Source organism: Calidris pugnax, unplaced genomic scaffold (genome assembly GCF_001431845.1).
Source record: "Calidris pugnax isolate Ruff unplaced genomic scaffold, ASM143184v1 scaffold153, whole genome shotgun sequence".
NCBI classification, from domain to species: Eukaryota; Metazoa; Chordata; class Aves; order Charadriiformes; family Scolopacidae; genus Calidris; species Calidris pugnax.
Genome location: NW_015090999.1, coordinates 421,897 through 444,142, shown reverse-complemented (window position 1 = coordinate 444,142; position 22,246 = coordinate 421,897). Strand labels below are relative to the sequence as shown.

Sequence of the window (22,246 nt, the reverse complement as noted above, 5' to 3'; positions counted from 1 at the left end):
TTAATCTAGGCGCAGTACCAACCATTCAGTAAGAGACTCTAGCAATGCAATGTATCCTTTCAGTTTGTAATTGTGGTGTCTTATAATAGACAAAATGTTTAATAACAATTTGTAGACTATTGTTATCAATATTGCATCCTAAATGTACAAATAATGTTCAAAAATGAAAACTAGCTTGTGTTACCCATTAACTGAAAAATCCATCCTTTAAACCTGTATAGAGCATATAATGGTATGAAATAGCACTCTTCTTTCCCCCTTCTCAGTAGCTCAGCGTGGCTTAGACCTTATTCTTTCCATATACCTCATAAGCAGAACTGAACAGGCTTCCTGAGACCCTCTGGCTATATAAATGAAAGCTGTATAAAACCGTGCTTGCAACATAAGACGTACTCAGGACATATTCTGTCATATAAATGAATCACCACTTAAAATTAGGAAAAAATATTTCCAGCATTAACACTGCTCATGACAGCCTATTTTGGCAGCAAAAAAATTCACAAGATATATATTTTAAAACACTGTGCAGCTCTGTCTCATATAGATTCTCCTCTCCCACCCTAGTGCTAGAGTGCCTTCTAGAAGCACATTAAGCAACAAGACTAATGTCTGTCTCATCTTTGGTCTTTAGCTTTGAGCTGAAATATTACATTATTTTTCAAAAGCTACCTGCAACTTGATGAAATATCATCCTTGCAATGAACATAAAATCTTTAAATTACTGTGAAGACCATGGGAAAAAATCAACCTTTGTGGAAGGAAGTACAGTTTCTCTTGACGTAAATGAACAAGTGCCCAGTTATGCCAGGATTGTTTCTGTACATAAGCATTGCAAAGCGGATGATCTTCTTGATCTATGGAAGGTTTGTGGACTAAAAAAAGCAAGTGATCTTTCACAGCAGCATTCATTTTGTTGGACAGGAGTTGATTGAGAATTATTCTAATTAGTATAACAAGGGAGCTCTCTTTCTGTCTGGAACTGAAAAGAAGATACCCAATTTCGTAGTTATTGCTGCTTTATTATCCTGATCCTGCATAGGGTTACTGATGCAGATAGCTCTCTTAAACTAACTGTCTTTTGTATCAAAACTCAGCAGTTTAGCTTTCTAATAGCATAATGACTTTCTCTAAGCAATAGCTTTCAAAGAGCTGTAGAGACCTATAAGAAGACTGAAAATTAAATAAATATACTGCTATTTAGAGGCCATTAGCTTTTCTAACAAATGCATATGTATACTGTCACATTTAGACTAGCATGAAATTTAAGTTTGTGGAGTTACTGATAATGTTTGTACCACAGTATAAATAAAGGTGGCAACGACCATGGACCACATCGTGCCAGATTTTGTACAAGCATGTACAAGCATGTACAAGCATCATGTCTACCCCTCCCTGAAAAGTTTGGTTGGTTTTCAACAAACTGACTGTGAAATTGCTATATATTACCCTTACACAAAGAAATAATAGTCTAACAATCTCAGACAGGATTCTGTCAGCAAACTCAGTTATGCTTTGCTGTGACTGGCATGATATTTTAACATAAGCAGTGGGATCCCCAGAATAGCTATGGACTGGGAGGACCTGGCATGTGAATGGCTTACAGCAGCCCCTCAGCATACAGAGCCTTATGGGTGAGAAGTCGAGGTGCTTGGATTCACTGCTTTCATGGTTGTCTTTCCCAGTTGCCATTCCCAATTGCACAGGTCTGAAAGCCTGGCTTCAACCTTAAAACAAATTTTCATTTGAGTCCCAAGTTCTTCGCCATCTTTTTACCTTTCAGATTGTGTGACTAGAGAGCTAGATGTATTCAGCAGTATAGCTGGTATACATCATTTTAGAAGAAGAAATGTTGAATGTATAAAATAGTAATCAGGATGATCCAGACATCAAGGATACCACCAGGTCATAGTTAGGGCTGAATAACACCTTTGTTTTGCTTTTTTTCTAAAACTGCTTTCTCAGAATTAGTGGATAATTTGGAAAAACCACAGAGAAAATTGTATGTTGTGGACCTCATCTTATTCTATTTGGCAATAAAGAATAGCAGGGGTTTCTTTTTGGTTGTGGGTTTTGTGGTTTTTTGGTGGGGTTTTTTTGATATTTTTTTTCCCTGACATAAACTATTTGGCATGAGCATACTATTTTCCAGGTGGAATTTATTCCATATGAAGAGGTGTGCTTTTAATGACAGTTTAGACATCTATACATTTATTAGAATATATTTTCTCTTTAATAAGTGCTTTGACGCATACTCAGTCTTCTGTGTGTACATTTTCATTATAACCCCTTTGCAGTTATCTGGAAGATCAAAGACTGCAGCTCTGCACAATTTCTTCCAAAAAAAAGAGCCTCTTTTCTTATTGAGTCCTTGCAACTGGTCCACAATGTTCAGTGAATTCTGCTTTGAGCTGATCACAGTTGCAAATCCTCAAATTTAGGGTAGATTTTTTCTTACATAGTCTTAACTGCCATCCTGTCTTCAGCATTGGAGTGTTTCTACATTTTTATGAGTCACTGTAGCCACAGCAGGGCCCTATGTTACAAGTATTCACATTATAGCATTAGCCAAGACTGTAAGAAGTCAGCAGGTCTCTGCAGTTGGCACACGCAGATGTGTCTCTGGGCAATGACCACATATTTAGAATCTGGTATCCCAGAGTTGGCTGCATGATGATTCCTGCATCAGTGCGAATCATTTAATCGCAGCAAATATATGTGTTTTGCCAAAGGCGTTGCCATCTCTGCCTTGCCGTCTGTGATGCTCCATTTACAAGCCACAGGAGTCACTGAACTCTTTTCCAAAGGAGGTTTAAGAAACTTGACAAATGCACCCTGTAGGAAGATGGGGTCTTCTAAAAACCAGGAGAAGCTAGGCCTCCTTTTGTCAGATGTGTTTAAAGAAACACTGCACACGGTCAGTGAATTTTTTGGGAAAACCTAAGCATCATGTGGGAGTTAAAGGATCTTAACTCTGTTAAGATGCTTTAACTCCCACATGATGCATATTTCCACTGGGCTTGTTTTCCAGTAAGAATAAATTCCACAAGCCAAAATTACAAACACGTTGTAGTTTGGGCCTGGGTAGATAAAAGGCACAGAAGCAGTAAGTCTGAAATCTTAGAATCATAGAATGGTTTAGGTTGGAAGGGATCTAAAAGGTAATTTACTTCCAAACCCACTGGCCTGGACAGGGACACCTCCCAGTAGACCATATTGCTCAAAGCCCCATCCAGCCTGGTCATGAACCTTTCCAGGGACAGGGCATCTCTGTGCAACCTGTTCCAGTGTCTCACCACCATCAGAATGAGAAATTTCTTCCTGATATCTAATCTAAATCTACTCTCTTCAAGTTTGAAGCCATTATTCCTCATCCTATCACTATATGCCCTTGTAAAAATTCCCTCTCTAGCTTTCTTGTAGGCCCCAATCCTAAAAGATTTTTCTTTTTTAAAATATTTTCAAAAAAGCATAAAGTCTGTTTCAAAACCAACAACTAGCACAAAATGGCATTAATAGGCTGGCTATTACATGACTGTGGAGGGTTTTAGTACTGCTCTTTAGTAGAGTAGCAAATTATTGAAAATACTAACATTTTCTTAGTATTAGACAGGTAATGCTTTTAAGAGGGATTCTGCTCATTTCCACTTAGGTCTTTTTTAAGTTCTGTTCAAGCATATTTGCAAATAAGTTTTCAGATTTATTTCCTTGGCATTCTTCTACATTTTGAAAACTTTAGCAAAATGGAACTTATCATTATCTAGCTATTTTAAAATAATTAAATTTTCAGTTAAATCATCATATTAATAACTTTGCTTTTAGCTTAGAAGATTTAGTATACTGGCTATGGTGGATATTGCAAGGGACAGGGATTGTTACATTCAAATAGTACACAAAGAAGGAGTGGTACTACCCTCACTAAAGTTCTTTTAAATGGGTTTTTCTTGTTCAGTGTTATAAGTTCTACATCTTTGTACCTTGTTGGGGAATTCAGGTTATAGTCTGTTTTTTCTTACCTCTAAATAAAGTTATTTCCTATCAAATAGAATAATTTCACTAGAAAAGCACTGTGGTAACAACATATTAAGACAAACCTTACTAATGGTAACATAGGAAAACCCTTCATATCTTACTAATATATTGTTAACAGCTGCTTGTTTTCCCTGCAGAATTTTTCCGAGAACTTCTGGAGAATGCAGAAAGATCCTTAAACGACATGTTTGTCCGGACATATGGCATGCTGTACATGCAAAACTCTGAGGTGTTCCAGGACCTCTTCACAGAGCTGAAGCGGTATTACACGGGAGGCAACGTCAACTTGGAGGAAATGCTGAACGATTTCTGGGCTCGGCTGCTGGAGCGGATGTTCCAGCTCATAAACCCCCAGTACCATTTCACTGAGGACTACTTGGAGTGTGTAAGCAAATACACAGACCAGCTGAAGCCGTTTGGAGATGTACCCAGGAAGCTGAAGGTTCAAGTGACTAGAGCGTTCATTGCTGCACGGACCTTTGTTCAGGGGCTGACAGTAGGCAGAGAGGTTGCAAACAGAGTATCCAAGGTAATCTAAAATCAGGGGTTTTTTAAGCTTGAATGTGTTTCAAACTTGCTAGACAATTGAAATCTGATTGTGCACCTTATTTTTTATCATGCCGGGGGGTTGTTCAGCTGGTTGTTTTTTTATGTCTACTGGTTTACCCATCCAAAGTTTATAAATAGGGGCGACAGTTGTTTTTAATTCCTTGTGGAGATATTAAGGTGATACTGACTGGAAAGCATTTCTCTTTGCTTAGGACACAATGAAATACCAATATACATCAATGTTATAGCATAGTAGTGATTGCCATTAGTAATTCAAAACTGGCTACATATATAAAGATGATGATTATGATCAGAATTTAAATGTTTCAAGCAAATTTATGCTGCTTTTCATTAGGGCAGTACAGCCCTCAGCATTCATTCATCATACAACTGGGTGATGGATTTTGTTAGAAATGTCTAGTCATGTTTTTGATGAGAAAATAGATGAATAGTGACACCTCCAGAGCTTGAGGTTTCCCAAAGGATGGTTTGACTCACATTTATTTTACTTTTAATTATTTATCTATGAAAATATTTATGATTATTATAATCCTTGAGGGCTGCACATAATTAAAACTACATAAGAAAAAAAAAAAACACGCACACACAAAAATAAGCCATCTGGGTATCGGAAATGTGCTTGAATTACTTTCCCTTCCACAGTGTTTCAAACTCAGGTGTATTTTTCTGAATTGCTGTTCCAAATAGATGCTTGTTCTGTGATCTGGTTATTTCAGTCCTTGTCTGTAGTGTATTTAGACCTTAAATGTATTCTGAATCCTGAAGTGCTCTAGTGAGATCTACTAGAAAATGCCCAAATACTCACTTCTGTTCAATAAGCATGTGCATGATTTTGATGTTTGCCCCTTGCAATACTTCCTGCATTTACAAGCTTAAGCCATTCCTTTTCATTAAGTGGACTGGCTCTCTTGCTTCATTTAAACCACAACCGGGAGGTGACGTAGAGGTACAGCCAATACAGTAGACTGCAATTCAAGCGCCCAGGATGAGGCTTCTAAACTTTTTTTAGCCTGTATGATGTGATATTTTGCAATTACAAATTCAGAAGCCATGAAGCCAGAGTAGTAGTCAACAAGTGAGGGCCTGATTTTATGCCTAGGGGACTGCATGGGAGGAAAGGGCCATTTTGCACTTAAAAGTCAGTGAACAAAATATTTGATCCTGGTTACCCAGCTACAATCAAGGCTTCTTCCTCCCAAGTGCATTCTTGGTCTACAGGGTTGCCTTCCTTTTTTTCTGGCACTGCCAGTTCTTGCAGTCCTTTCTGAACAGTGGCAGAGCATTGGCATGAAATTCCAGCCCTCCTAGTCTGGTTGGAGGCAGGCAGAGCTGTTTAGCCTCCGAGTGTGCAGGATGCATGTATCTTCAGCCCCAGATTTCCTCTGAAGAATGGTGATGTCCCCCGTGGGTCAGGTTTTAAGTGAAAGTGCTGAGCTCTGATGTCACTGTTGCCAATAGACATTAGGTCTTGCTTCATCAACTGGATCATACTGCAAGGAGTAAGCTACATAATTCATGTAACAGATGTGTAATTTGTGAATCCCAGAGAGGTATGAATCATCTGCTGAGATGTAGCTTTTCCTGTGTTTGTACATGAATGTAGAGAATGTGCCGGTCTCTCTGCTCTCACATACCCAGGAGATGTTTTCTTCTCATCTGCAGGGTTTTTGGCACATAAGCCCTTTCAAGAATAGGGCTTATCACAAGATTGCTAAAAGATCCTGTGATCCTATAATGAGGACTACTAGCTCAGTAATAAAGTGAACTTTTTTGTAGTATCACTTGAAGATGATAACGATAGCTCAGTAATGCTTCTGTTTGTTTTTTTTTTTCTTTTAACATGAAAGCAGCACTTTAAAATCTTTAAAAGTGCATGGTGGTTGGTGCAAGATACTGTACAGGTTCTTTGCTTTATATATATGTGTAAATCGTGACACTCTATTAGACTACATCTAGAATACTGTGTTCAGGTTTGGGCCCCTCCCGTAGAAGAAAGACATTGACAAACTGAAGGGAGTTCAGTGGAGACCACCAGCATGGTCAGGACTGGAGCACTTGCCCTGTGAGGAAAGGCTGTGGGACTGGGGCTTGTTCATCCTGGAGAAGAGGTGACTGCAGGGGCACCTAGCAGCAGCTCCTGGTGCCTGTAGGGAGGTCATCGAGGAGATGCAGCAAAGCTCTTTACAGTGGGGCATGGTGGGACATAACGGGCATGAGCTGAAACCAGGGCCAGTTCAGACGGGATATAAGGAGACGCTTCACCATGAGGATGACCAAGCAGTGGATCTGTTGCCCAGAGAGCCTGCGCAGGCTTCATCCATGGAGGTCTTGATTGTACAAAGCCCTTTGACACGGTCAGGTCATGCTAGTCTGAGTTCAGAGCTGACCTTACTTTGAGAAACAAGTTAGACTGGAGATCTCTTGAGTGCACTTCCAACTCAAATTATCCTACGATGATATTAAAAGATTAATAAAATAAACATTTTTACTTAAATGTAGAATATTCTTTGGTTGCAAGATTGACTTTGGTATTAAAATCTCAGTGGCTATATTCGTACCCACAGCAAATGGTAAACAATTGCTGGTTTTAGGGACTTTGTGTCACACGCAGCATGGTGAGGCAGATGCAAAGAACCCCAAGAGACACCAAATGTTCAAGACTAATAAATATCCTGTGGAAAGGCTGTGATTAGTCTAGGATCCAAATTTTCATGATCATATCATTACTGTGGATTTTTGTGCTGGTCTACCTACTGCAGAAAATGACAAAGCCTTTTCTTTAAATATCATTTTAAAGGACTGCAACCATTCCTTAGAGTTAGCACATAACTTTGCAACCAAAAAAGGAGGCAGGTAAATATTTTTTGTTGCTATTTTGGAATTCATCCAGATTCAGCATGAATTTAATCTTCATTGTTCTCTAATGTTGAGATATTTTGTGATAAGAATGCCACATCTGGGTAAGTCAAGAGAAAAGAGAAAAAAAAAAGAGAAAATGAAAGATGAACTTTTGCAGTTCTTTTACAGAAATCTTTGTCCATTGTCTGCACTGGCTGGGAACAGGGGGGGATCCCATCGCTGCAACATCACAACCTAAAAAGATTTTTTGCTTTCTATTTTTGGACCCATTATCTCACTGAACTGCCACTCTCAAAGGCTACTCACAGAGAAAAAAGTTGATCTTGCACCTTAAACACTGTGAGAAAGAGCTTTATTAATGAGAAAGTTGGTAACAACATCTCCTTTGGGCCTTTAATTTACTTTCATCTCCTCTTCTGCCCATTTCCGTAAAGGAGCTGGTGAGTCACACACTCAGAAGGATTTATTCCCTACCTAATGTCAGGGATACATACTTTCTCATCAGAGAGGGTGTAAAGTCGATATTGACTGCAAGTGATGCAGTCAGTGTATTCCTTGCAAAAGAGTTACACTGCCCACTCTTTCCAACAAAGTGCCCACTGAAGCACACTCAAAATAGGCAATATATCCCAGACATTTTCGTCATTCAATAGTGGTTTGCTATTTGCTTATTCAGTGAGATTATAATTTAGATAAGTCCCATTTAGATAAATGGGTGGGAGGGCAGTTAGGATAGGGGGGGGGAGTTTGTATTTTTTCTAATTTCTCTATTATATTTCAATAGTTGGTTCCATCCACCTGAGGTTGTGCAGCTTTAATTGAACAGTGTTTTCATAATCTCAAAGTCCAATTTGACTTTTCGGTTTTCAGAGATTTTAAAATCTTTTTATTTCTCACACTAATGCATTAGAAACTTGTCAGTCTACGTTTCCTAAGGGCTTGTTAAATCTCCACTCAATGCAGTGTATTTCTACTGGCTTGAGTAGACTTCAGCTCACGTAATTCTATATATGCTTCGTAAAGCTGTGTAAGTATATGAACAAAATGCAATTATATTCTAAGACTAAGAAAGTGAGAAAAATGAAAACTGTTTATTCATTACTATAGAAAAATCATAGAATCTTAGACTGTCTCAAGTTGGAAGGGATCTATAAGGATCATTGAGTCCAACTCCCTACCCCTTACAGGACTACCTGAAACTAAACCATATGACTAAAACCATCATCCAGACCCCCCTTAAAATCTGGCAGGCTTGGTGCCGTGACCATTTCCCTGGGGAGCCTGTTCCAGTGACTGATCACGCTCTCAGTGAAGAACCTTTTCCTAATGTCCAACCTGAACTTCCCTTGACACAGCTTCAATACATAATATTCAATATATCACATAAGAACTGCCATTTCAGGCACAGCAGAAATCTGTTTAGATGATTTTTACCTCAATGCCCAGTAGTGTAAAGGCCAGTACAGCAGCAGAGCTTCTCATCTAGTATACTTTCTTAAGCTATAGCTAGTAGATATTTATGGACTTTCTGAGCTACAGGCTTAGAAATAATTGGTAACATTTTCTATTACCTGTTTTTCTACTACTTTTTCAGATCCTAAAAACCTGTACAATAGGCTTTTCTGCTTTGTTAACATTTAATGGGGAAAATATTTTGCTATTCTTTATCTTTTCCCATAAAAAATATAGCATATTTAAATGTCAATGGTTTTAAAGGCATTTTCTTTTTCTCAGCTTATTCCTGGAGAAAAAAACAACAAAATAAAACAAAATAAAAACACAAAACAAACCTTCCTGAGCAGCTGTGATCTAGTATTTAATGTTAAACTGCAGAAACTACTGAAAATATTTCTGAATTTGCTGCCAGCTGTGACTTCCAATAATGTGAGAGAAAAAATGTATGCATATTTTTCGTGTTCATCTTTTACTACATCTGAGCTCTGGATAATTTACAAGAAAATAATGCTAAGTTATTCTCTCTGACTTTAAAAACACATTCTCAGTGATCATAATACTCTCTTTGAGCTATTACTGAGTGGTGGAAAATGTAAGCAGAAAAAGAATTAGGAAGATAAAGCAATTAAAATTAAAGAAATATTTTAAAATTTACTTTTAAATTAAAATAAAATTTTTAAAAAAGGAGTGGTCTTTATGACTTCCATAGGAGCTTATGATTCCTGAAATACTTTTCCTAAATATAATCATAACTGAATTAGCACAATTATAAAACTTGATGTTCTTGAGAATTTTTTTCTTTAAAGAAAGGAGGAGTTCTGGATCAAACACAGATTATAGAAAACAGAACTAGTTTCCACTAAAAGATTAAGACCGAAACAAAGGGTATTTCAAAATACAGTCTAAATCCCTAACTGGAAACAAATTTGCCAAGAATGCTGTACTAGTTGGTACAGGCAGTACTGTTTCACTAACAGGGCGTTATCCCATCAGGATAGAATTCCACCCAAAGAATATTTTTCCTGGAAACATTTTCTTTCTATATACTTTTAATTGAAAGTTATAGGGGAAAAAAAAGCACTTTTTCTTAATGTTTTGTAAGCATAGCTTCATAAACCTGACTTGTGTTGATTTCATGGTTTAGCCTGGGTAAATTCACATTGAGAACGTATGAGTTTAGTAGGAAAAAAAAAACAACAAACAAATAATGATGACTGGTCAGTCCTACCCAAAAGCACAGTCGTTAGCCAGCTGTCATTACCCACTGCTGCTCAGAGCTCTAATTTAATCCCAGGGAGACAGTTACATCTTCATTGGTTCTTGCACTGAATCTGGCTCACTAGGAACAGCATGTGAGTGCGGAGTACTTTTATTTACACAGGTCTAGGGTTTTAGTTATTGTTTGATAGTTTTGCTTTTCTCTAAGTCTGGCTGTTTTGTGAGGTGTTTTTTTTTTTCTGAATTTGGCCACTTTCTTCCCATTATATACTGGGATAATGACAAGAAACATTGTTCTTAGTTTAACTTTGCCTTTCACACTTGCAAATTCATGCTACTGGCAATGAAAGTAGATTTTATACCAAGAGTAAAGTGAATCTTAGCTCAGGGGCATCATTAGGAGCAGTTAGTGATTTTGTTAGTGGCATCAACATCGAAGATTTGTGACCCAGGCACTAAGAATTTATTTCATTAATACATTTAAATATTAATTATCATTTATTGGAAAATAAAAAAGGATGTTACAGTACTTTTCTCGTTGCATGGTATAGGCTATAAGTCTCCTTCTTTTTAAACCAATTAAAACCATTTTTCCCCTGAATATTATTAAATTATGTTAATATTAGACTTCTTATTAGGAATCTGGTGATATATGGACAAAGTGAAACAAATTAGGTAATACAATTATAAGGTTAAACCCAAGATTAGTAGTGAAAAGCAGTCTCTAGTAATTGCCTGTGATTACTTTTACTCACAGAATGCCAGGCCACTGTTTTTCTAATACACTGAATCAATATTCTTACAAACTCTATTTTTCATGGTTTATAAATTAACATTCAACAGTTTGTGAGAGCCATAAATAAAGGTCAATATTGAATGTCACACTGATTCAAAATGTAATTATTGTAGGGAGGAAGGAGAAATATGACATGCTGATAAGTTAGGTAATTAGAAGCCAAAACAAATAGTACTTTAGTGCTGCAAAATGTGATTTGCAGGGTGTGACAGATCAAGAGCTACATGACCTGTGTATTTTAATTTCATTGGCTGAAGAGATTTGGCTTGTTAAAGTCACAGAGGGAAAGGAGATCTAAAAAAGACTTGGTTTTCACAAAACTTTAATCCTTAGTTCAAATTGTTAGTTTAGGAACAGCCCAGCTGAGCAAGCATAGCTTTTATGATTGCTTCTGTGTCTGTTGTTTTAAGGTTTTTTTCTGTCATTTTTGTTTTGAGTTTTAACTGAATTAGTGTATCTTTCCAAGAACTGCATCATAATATGCTGTGAATGGGCCACATTCTTTTTTTCTCTTCTTCCTGTCCCCTGGTGTTCCTCAGGCAGGGAGTCCAGCGATTGTCCAGCATGGGGAGTTTCAGGGCTCAGAGATGCCTATGGCATAGAAGCAAGAGTGAGGGGTATCTACACTGGAGTGCTTTGTGGGCAGCATCCTTGGAATTGAAGTTCTTCAGCTATGCAGGAAATCTTTCCTCCTTTCTTGGAAAGAAAAGGGACATAAACTGATCCAGTTAATTTGCAGACATTTCATGAGAAAATAAATCAGATGCCTTCCAGATATGCCAGACTTACTGCAGGTGCACTGATCTGTTTTCCACTTTCTGTGCACTGGAACATCAGATGTCCCAGAAGAGCAGCTCAGGAGAAAAGGCCTAAAATGAAACAGTGACTCCAACAAAAGGAAAATGGAGGTAGGAGGTCTGCGAAAGCCATGGTCCTTGCCCTGTCTATTAGAATTGCCAGATATAATCCAGCCCAGCCTCTCCATTTCTTAGGTCCTGAAATTTAATTCAGCTAGCTTTGTATTGACCTTAATAACCTGAGTTTAACTGAGTCTTACTGCCCAGTAAGATATTTAGTCTTGTTTATTCCTACTGTGTACTCCTTCACATCTCAGTATTTGCAGTGATCTTCTCTTCCTGGATTCTTTGTATCATTCATAAGCAAAGAGCTTTGGATTACAGGGCTTTTGCTCAGTGTATGTTTATTTTTTTAAAATGCCTATGGCACAGAAAATACCCTTTAGTTCAGCTCTACATGAAAATTCTATCTATATATTAAGAACCAAAATGAAAGTATTTCAGTTTAACAATGTCATTAAACACTGCCATGACACATTATAAAAATAATCATTCAAATCAAGGTTTTCTTTAGGATTGCTGCAAAGCACATTCTACACACAATCCTTCAAAGTTTTCATACCAGCTGTATTTGCCACCTATAAAAGATGTTCATATGGCACCTGCAGAAGCTATGTAAAGAGAAAATGTAGAACTTTTTCAGAGGAATTCCTAGAACAAAGGTTGCATCTTAATGCATGTCATGATACACAAACATGTAATGATAAAACTAATGGTGAAGAAGCTTAGCTCACCTAGAAGCTTGCTGACCCTGCTAGATTTAGACCTTTTCTGTAATTAATCTTACAGCAGGTTTTACATTTTTGCTGCTTTAGCATAGGAAAATAAAAGAAATTCAGAAGAATCAAATGGAAATAAGAAGATTAAAAAGTCTGAAGGTTAAGCAATGCAAGGAGATCTATATCATCTTGCAACATGCTGACTTTTTAGAATAACCCTTTTTACAGATTGTCTTCATCCTGTTTCACAGTCAGCCTATGGAGACACTGTTTTCCAGTCACTATTTGATAAAAACAATTCATTTTCTTCCACATGTGAGCCAGAAGCACAAAAACTAATAGGTTCTGCCTTCAGGTTTCTACAGAAAACATTAGTCAAGAAAATATCTGAGTTACCTAAAACTCATCAGAAATACTAACTGGAATTTAAATTCCTATCTACTTAAGTGTTATAGTCAACAAAGTCATCAGCAATACATTGAAAAAGTCAAATTTCTTTGAGACTTTAAAATAATGAAATCTGAAACCAATTATGTGGATCTAAGTTCAATTATCAGTTATTCAGAAGTCAGTGACAGTTGACTTCATTTTCTGCTGAAGTCTTACATCTCAAAATAAATGTCAAAAAAATAAAAGATAGTATGACTATAGCAATACAAAATGAATCATTTCATTGTCAGGAAAATAACAGTTCTGGTCATCTGTAAAATTTTATACTTACCCCCATTTCACTGAATTTCACTGAATTTTTAGAGTTGGAAGGGACCATAGAGATCATGTAGTCCAACTCCCCTGCTGAAGCAGGATTGCCTAGAGCTTGTCAGAGCATGTTACTCAGGACTGCATCCAGGTGGGTCTTGAAAATCTCCAAAGAAGGGGACTCCACAACCTCCCTGGGCAGCCTGTTCCAGGGCTCTCCAGTGTCTGCTTCTTATTGGAGATTTTTATGCCAAAAGCTTGCCGAGCTTTTTTCCATGATCTTTTCTGAAGAGAAAATGTCTTTTTTTTCAGTCCACATGTTTAAGTTTCCGTTGATCTTTCTTCTTCTTCTGTTTTCCTACTTGTCCTTTCTCTTTCTTTTTTTAAAGTCCTTAGGAAGAATTCATTTATTGGGTAAAAACTAAATGTAGCAGGGAAAACGGTAGGAAAGTAGAGCTTTCAATAAGATCAGGAGGATTTAGTTGATCTCACCTATACATATCTGTCACCATTACATGGCCAAGAGCAGAAACTAAGTGTATAGAGAGAGGATTTTAAAACAAAAAGTGCCTGCTTGTCCTTCATAATGGTTTGCCAACCTTTACCATCTGGCGTACAAGGTTTTGCCTTTCCCCAGTACCTCAGCACAGTTTTAGCGTGTGAACAGCCTCCGTATTCTTGAAAATGTTTTTTCTTTTAAAAGTGACATTCTGACATTCAGGCCTGTCCCAGTACTGTGCAAATTTGACTTCTGGTCTTTTATTTCAGAATGTTTATCAATTTTACATGAATGTGCCACTGGAGAAACTACTGGACTTATTCGGGAAGCATGTACAGACTCCCCACTTCACCCCCTCTTACATGATTTTCAGTATCACAAAGCAATAGAGTTGAATTACATCTACACGTGCCTTTTGTACTTTTCATCCATGATTCTTGCATTCATGCCCATATGTTGGCATTATCCATGGATCCAAAACCAAGCATGTATAAGGCAATATCTGGGAAGCTGACAAAGATAAGCAGGGATACTACACTTAATTTGCATTTTCTGACTAAGTGCTCTGCATGCTGAGTTGTTATGCCAAAGCATTAGCCGATCTCTCCACGGCAGAAGACACTGATCTAGTTGTTGTACTTTAAATTGAGGTTTTATGCATCTGGTTGGTAGAAGGAAGCCTGAGTCACCAAAGATATGGATTTGAATTTCACAAAAGTTGCCTTCAGTGTTTAAGTACAAGAAAGAGAGAAATCAAAAGCTGCATTCTTCTCTTCAGCAATTTGCTAGCTCAATAATACCGCCACTCGCTATGATGTTATGGCAGGCTGTGATGGCTGCTATGAACCCTGTTTTTCAGACATGACCCAAACCAAGTGAATGCATATGGATCTAAACACTTAGTCTTCTCTGTCTGGGGAATGCAATAATTGACCAACTTTGATCTGTGGCATCTAAGCTCTATGAACTCAAACCAGGCCTAGGAGCCGTGGAAACATATAAGGAAAAGCTTCTCAGCTCAGTCACCATCTTCTTTTAGCCTATGGCCTTCAGTGTTGACAGAACAGTGAGTTAGAATTAAGTCTGACTTAATTCTCACCCATATAGATGTGGCCATCAGTGCCTAACTCTCCCTCTTCACTATGCTGATATCCAAACACATATTAGATGACAAACTCCCCCTTGTGAACTCCACACCCCAAACTGGTAGCCTTTTGTCATGTTTGCAATTTTACCTGTCAGATCGCTGTGTTCTTTTTTGGATCTGGCCACTGATCTGCCTTTGGTACTTGCCTATTTCCCAGTGGAAGAAGGAACTGTTAGAGGCACCTACACGTCTAATTTCTTCAGGGTAAATCTATTCTTATTAACTGACTATATTAGTATTAGAGCACCAGTCAATTCATTGTTTATTTGAAACAATAATTTAATTGCGTACACTAGTATGCAAAGGATACCCTGAATGAAAAAAAAATCAGCTTTCTTCCAATTTAAGTGTTACCTCTGAATTTACGCTGACATTTCTTTGGGTAAGGAATGGCTATTTTAACAGTTAGTTTGAAATCCAGCACAGACAGCTCGAGGCACACTGCAGCCTTTAGTTCCAGAGATCTTAAGGTAAACTTCAAGGGAGTAACCTGCTACCCCATAGAGTATAGGAAGACAGAATGGAAAGATGTTCAGAAAGCTCCTGGCAACCTATCCACCATGCGTAAGATGTATTTTTGTAGGAAAGATAAGCACCTGTGTTTCTTTCATCATCACACATGTGTTTGTAAAGAACAGTGCACATCTGCTTTTCAAGAAAAACATATAAAAACCAAACCACAGGACAAACTGCTGTCAGAAACTTCCACACTGATCCTCAATACTGAAGTTCTTTTGGAAGCCCTCAGGATGTTTGCTGGCCATAGGTATGAGGTTAAAGAAATCTCTTAATTCAATGCAACCTTTTTATTGTTACATAATTCATTGTATTGAAATACAATGTGTCAAAAGTGAGACAGATTGTACCAAGTAGAAATGAATGCAATTCAGTTTTTCACTTAAATCAGAGTTAAAATTTTGGGTGAAGGATGTTCGCAGATTAATTCGTGCTCTGGAGTCTCCAAAGCTAACAGACAAAGCTGGCTGCCAATCTCTACTACTATACTTTTCCCTCCATTTTATTTTACAGTCTTTTATATTTAGTTACAGGATTTTTCTAAAAGTGTCAAAAATGTGGAAAAAAAAATATACAACAAAGTTTATTAAAAATAAAAAAAGAGGGTGTGGGGAGCAGGGGAGGTAAATGCTAAACCCGAAATAGCTCAACTGTCTAATTTTTACCCTAACCCCAAAGAAAGAAACCTGTGGCCATATTTTATTTTCAGTCTCATTCCCCAAAACTGTTTCTGAGAGAAATGTCTTCCAGATTTACCCTAGTACTGAAGCACTGTGAATGTACATACATCAGTACAGTGTACATTTTTATACCTAAAAGTCAATTCTGTATTTAAGATTCTGTCTGTGCCTTCCTCTCCTTCCTCCCACTTTCCCTCTTGAATCAGTAAAAAGTACCTTAGTCATTGACTTCAATCTGAACTTGATTAGGGTCTGATTGTTCAGATCTGTATAAAATCAGGTATTAAACAAAAAGTTTATTAAGGTAAAGGCCTTTGCAAGGAGACTGAAGAACTTACTGATGGGGACTTATTGCTGAGGAAATTTGGGTGGAATAACAGATTTTCAATCAAGAAATGACCGTTTAAAGGCATAAGAACAGCACTGCGAGTTAACACAGGTAACATTTTTGTAGACTATTAGCATATGTAGTTAAGTTCACATAAAATCATCGGTGAAATTTCACCCATGTGATTTAGTTTAAATACACTGTAAAAGTTTACTGTGCTTCTAGAGTACAGCATCATGTGTTCCAACCTGGGCAGCACAGTGTTTGCAATCCCCAAGGACAGTTCTTGTGCCCCGTGGAAATTAATTGCGAAAAGTGGAAGAGATTACATACATGAAGAAGAACATGAACAAGAGTCACTTCTCCAGCTGACTTGCTAAATTCTTGCTCACTCTAGCGAGTGAACTGGCTTCCAGCATTTGTCTGCTACTTGAGGCTCCCTGTACATGCACAGCATGTATACGAAGCACTGAAAAGTGTATGTCTATGAAAATGGGTTGAGATACATCATCTGCTTTTTATGCATCAATTATTTATTTATAAGAAAGTTTTTTCTCTATGAGTTAAAATATTCTGTAAACCATTTTTTGAACAATAGCTGTAGAGTGAGAACACAAAATACTCTTCAAAAGAGGTGTTGGAAGAGAAAGCTCTGCTAGAGACCAAACTTTTTAAAGTTTTGAATATTTCTCTTTTATCATCCCATTTGCAGAGATTCAGTGCTACAAGGACATTCCCTTAGGCAGTATCAATACAGTGTGGAGGTTTATGAGCCAAGATACACATCAAAAAGAATTTTAATAAGCCTTGACAGATATATTGTATTAATAGTGCTGATGTAGTGAGGTAGGACCTACGCAGTGGGGTGTGTAAAGCACTAAGGTATTCTTACTGCTGGCTAAGATATGACATAGAACAGACTGTCACTTGGTGGAAGAAAAAAATGTGTTAACTAAATGTATTGAATTATTTTCTTTTTTTTTCAATCAAAATTCTTTTTCTGATGACTGCGTATTGCTCCTTAGTAGGAGGAGTAAGTACCTATCAAGGAAAGATTAGATCTCCATAAAATGAATGAGCTTACTGCTTAATCAAGTGATAATCTATTTCAACACTTTTTCTCTTGTCCTGTGTGCACACTCATTCTTGCATACACATGCACACACAGACACACTTATGGATTCACAGAGTGCCATGTTGGGAACAAAAGTATTTGGAGAACTCGTGTTAGAGAGGTGAATTAGACTGTCATCCTTTGCACAAATTAATACTTGTTGATGTCCACACACCTGTGTTTCAGCATACAAATAGAAAGAGAGGAGTAGAGTTTGTATATGTATATGGGCACACAATCTAACTGCAGGTTAATAGCATACAAATTTTGCTATTTGAGATTGTAATGACTACATGTACTTACTGTCCAATGGATATTTATTGCACTATGTGAAATGTTGATATGTATGTACAAAGATCACAGACAACACTCTTTAGTCCAGTCTCTTTGAAGGCAATCTGGATACAGAGGAAAACATTCAGTCAACAGGTACAGAAAATTACTTTAGGTTTTCTGTACAGGGTAGATTTAACTTCTGGAGCTTTAGTTTTTTCTTTTTGGGTCAAAGCTGAAGCAACACTTTCTTGCTCATTTTTATCAGTAAGAAAGAACTTGCACCTGCTATTCTGTCAAGTTGACATCCTTTAAAAACAGTGATAATAAACAAATGCATTCTAATGGAGCCATTTTTCAGGAATATGCTTTTACCTACATGTATTTGCAGCATGATCCAAAAAGCTTCAGAAGTAAAATGTTTCCTAAATGCTCTAAGATACTCAAATATGATGCTATGTTTAACGTGAAAGTGGCAAATGGATGGCTGTGAGAAAAAGAATGGAAGTTTTGGCAGATGAAAATGCTTAGAAATGTGTTTATTAGCAAGAAAAGTTAAGGTCTTATAGTGCAGAGAATAATAAATTAGTCGAGAAGTTGCTAGGAAGAAGAATGCTTAATGTGGAAAAAGTAGAGGAAAGGTGCTCTTGGAAGCTAAGTTCATGAGTCATATTTAATAAAAAGAAATCTATATTGTCTAGGTTAGGCACTTGTCTGAGGTAACTGAGTAAAAAGTGACCTGATGCTGTTTCTACAGTCCCTGAAGAAAAGTAGGCACTTCTAGGGGGAAATTGCATCTTGTGCAGGTTGGATCATTTTCTAGAGCTGACTTCCTCTCTCCAGCGAAGGAAAGGGAACAGGGAGAACCACTAGCGGCTGTTCCAGACTGTACCAGACTGTAACTAGTCCAGGATAAAACTGTCTGATAATGTGGACATCCCATGTACTTAATGAAACTTCCTTTACACTGAAAGATGGGAATTACCTAATGTGTTCTTGCCAACATTTGTAATAAAAGTCTTATATTCTTTTCTTTCCTTTTTGCTCAAGTGCAGTAAACACACCTGTGGATTTTGCTTGTAACGTTTAAATTTTTTTTACATTAACATCTAATTCACATGTTTAAAAGGCTTTTTTAGTGGATATTTGTTTATCCTTGTTAGGATTTCATTAGAGAAGTCAAGAATAGTGATGACAGACTCCTTAAGAGCCCAGAAGGTTACTTTTTGCCTCCCACATAAATATAGATCAGTTATTTCTTATGAAAAAAAAATCTGATTAAACTCAAAGTTATAGTTTCTTCTTGTGTAACCTGTATTCATCCTAGTATACAGTATCCTAGTGATCACAAGCTAATTTTGCAGATGATTGCAAGATTAAAATAAGACAGAATCAACCTTAATTTCCTTTATATGTAAAATGCGGTGCTTCGTAATTCATTTCCTGAGGTTAGACTATGAAAAGTGGGAATACTGTTGAACTGAAATGGAAAATTAACTCTTTAATCTGATGCTCCAGGCATATGTAGATTATTCATGATTTGAATAAGGAGACCTTGTAAATTAAAGAAAAGGTGACAGGACGACAGAGGAGAGGAAGTCTATGATTTATAGAGTTCAGTTGCTATGCATACTTAGAATTGCAATTTGATTTTCATAGCGATCATTAGGGAAAAGAATCTTTAAACTAGTGACATTCAACATAATTACAAATATGATAGGTAAGAAACATACAGCTGTTGATAATGACTGATTATAGAAATTTCAGTCTGCTTGTGTAAGCTTTTGTCAGCATTAATATTATCGACATTCTCTTTTCCCAAGACAGGAATCTATATCCCAATAAAACTAATTTTGTTCTGATTGTTGTCAAAGGTATTTCCTGACTTTTTGGCACAAGGTAAAGGTGGGGATTTTTGAGCAGTTGCCTGGTGGTCAGCAAGCAATAAGAGGAGGGGAAAGTGAAAATCTCACTTCCCTTCCCTTAACTTTGTGTGGAATGGGTCAGAAATAGACATTGGCTGGTATCAGGTGTAAAGCATCCAAGAACTGCTGCTGTCAATATTCAAATGGTAGGTTTTGCTGCTGGTAGGATCTGAAAACAGGTGTAATTTTGTGAGAATAAAGCCGAGCTATTTTCCAAGTGTCAGATTATTTAAAGCAAATATCCCTACTACAAAAATGTCCAGATAAATGTGTTGAATATCAACATATTAAAAATTGAATATCAGTACAGTTCTTCCTTGATATTTTGTAGTTCCCAGATAGTTATGTTCCATTTATTCAGGCAGATTTGCCTTTGAGTATTATTAATTTGGAGAAGGGGAGTGGTTGTTTTTGCCCTTGGACCGTAATTTTCATTAGGGTTTTTTGAGGGGTGTTTTTTGAGTCTATGTGGGCTTTTTTTGAGAGTTGATAGGTAGCTGGGTTTTCCTTTTTGTTACAGAGTATGAAATGAACCTGGCAAAGGAGTTACTGGCTCAGTAAATACAAACAGCCATTTTCAGGATGTGCCTGAGCATTTTAATGGGTGTCATCTCAAAACGTGGTTTTGCTAATGAGAGGATTGACTTCAGACTGTTCTGGTGTAGTCAGAAAGGTATAAACTGATTTACCATGAGAGAAATCTCTTCTGCCTCAAGAAGTTGTGGAGATGGTAGGCTGTGTAATTTCAGCCCCTTTTCTCAAGGCTCAGAGAGGAGCTGTAGTTGGAAGTAACAGCCTACACTAACCTGGCCATACTAAGAGGGGAAAAGAACTATTTGATTGTATAGCCTCTTCTCTGCTCCCTTATCAGTCACCCTACTTCATGATGTGGTGGTCTTAAGAGTACTTAAAAAAAGTTTTATATTTTGTAAATTTATATATTTTTAAGTCCAGTAATACTTTCAACGATGCACTCAAGGGGCTAAAACTTTATGTTATGTCAAAAATTATTTTCTGAGCTAGAGATAATTGCACAAATTGAAAGACTTTTTACATCTTTGTTTCCCTAACGGGAAAAAAAAATGCATTCGTGTTTCTCTTATACAAGTTTTATACTCTTTACACAAGTTTTAGTGTCTATTTTTCATCAGAGGAAAAAACATCTCAGAAGCCTTACTAAACTAAGAAGTTAGGAATTGTAGATGAAAGCTGACCTTTACTAACTTATTTATTTTGCTTGAGATTTGTTCAGAATCACATTTCTCCGAACATGCAAGCCCCTTGGGTTAGCTCAGCTAGTCTGGTTCATTAAACAAGAATTTCAGATGATCATAACATTAGGTTAACCAAGGTATGTAGGTTTGGAGTGTATTTATTATAGACTTCTACAATAAGCAATTAAGAGATAAACATCTTCAGAAAGCAGTTCCATCTCTAGTCACATGAATTGACCTCAAGATGTTGCTGTCTTTCTTTACCAGCTGTAGAGGAGAAGATAACTCCTTTATATTATATTTTGATATTTTCTTCCTTTAGATTCTTTGGCTATGTGCACAACATTAGGTGGGAAAAAACCAAGCCTATCAATATTAACATGCAATATAGGATTTTGCAGCTATTAACTTAGAGATCTTTAGGATTTTATTATGGATTATTACATTTACCTACTCCCTCTTAACTAAATAACTTAAATACAGTTGTTAATGACATTTTATTTAGTATTTATTAGTTAGTCATTACAGAAATCATTTCTGAAAGGAGAAGAGATCAAGATAATGATTTTTTGTAGAAATCAGCTGGTTCAAAGGCAACAAATACACAATTTCAATGGAGTTCAGTGTTCTGATGCATTAGCAGAGCTGACTAATAAAAAATATATCATTAAATATGTTTCAGAAAAGTAGATCATTTTTGCTTCATTGGAAGTAGTATTTCCGAAAATGCTTTGAAACCCTCAGTTTTGTAAATTGTAAATTAATTAATCACAGTATTTGTGTGAGGAACCTGGTGTTAGTTGGTCAACAGCTGAAGAATTTTGCTTTTCAATAAAGGATCTAAATACATGGCTAACTATTCAGGCATACAATTATCCAATTAAAATATGTAGTCTGTAAATAAGTCGATGGTAAACATAATTTCTTAAATTGTGGTGCGCAAACACTATTGAGTAATGAAGACATCAACAGAAATAGAAATTGATCAGCATTAGAAAAACATCCTGAATCTCATAACCTGTACAACTTGCAACGGTATTTCATCAGACATACTGATTAGAGTTCTGACATAGAGTGCCTACGTGGTTCTAGCCGTGAAACTCATTGAGTAATATGGTTTCTGTTTTTATCATGATCAGTATCTCACATTCTCCTTGTTGCTCACACGTACATTAAGTACTTAATTAAGTAGCTTTTTTTAAAAAAAAGCTTTTTTTTTTTTTTAGATTCATCATGCTGTATTCCCCCTGCAAATCTGGAGGTAAAATTAAAGCTCTCTAAGGAGAGAATAATGAAGTCCACTGACCAAATTGAAAACATGAACACAAACCCCCATTAACTGCCCCAC

General features: G+C 36.9%; 1 protein-coding gene across 2 annotated transcripts in view; it reads left to right on the top strand.

Moving 5' to 3' along the window:
• The window catches only part of GPC6 (glypican 6), an 804,821-nt gene that overhangs the window by 441,998 nt on the left and 340,577 nt on the right, over positions 1 to 22,246 (top strand). For both annotated transcript variants that reach the window (XM_014955517.1, XM_014955516.1), the window contains exon 3: positions 4,167 to 4,558. In XM_014955517.1, the coding sequence (XP_014811003.1) occupies positions 4,167 to 4,558 (392 nt within the window). The remainder of the gene's footprint in view (positions 1 to 4,166; positions 4,559 to 22,246) is intronic.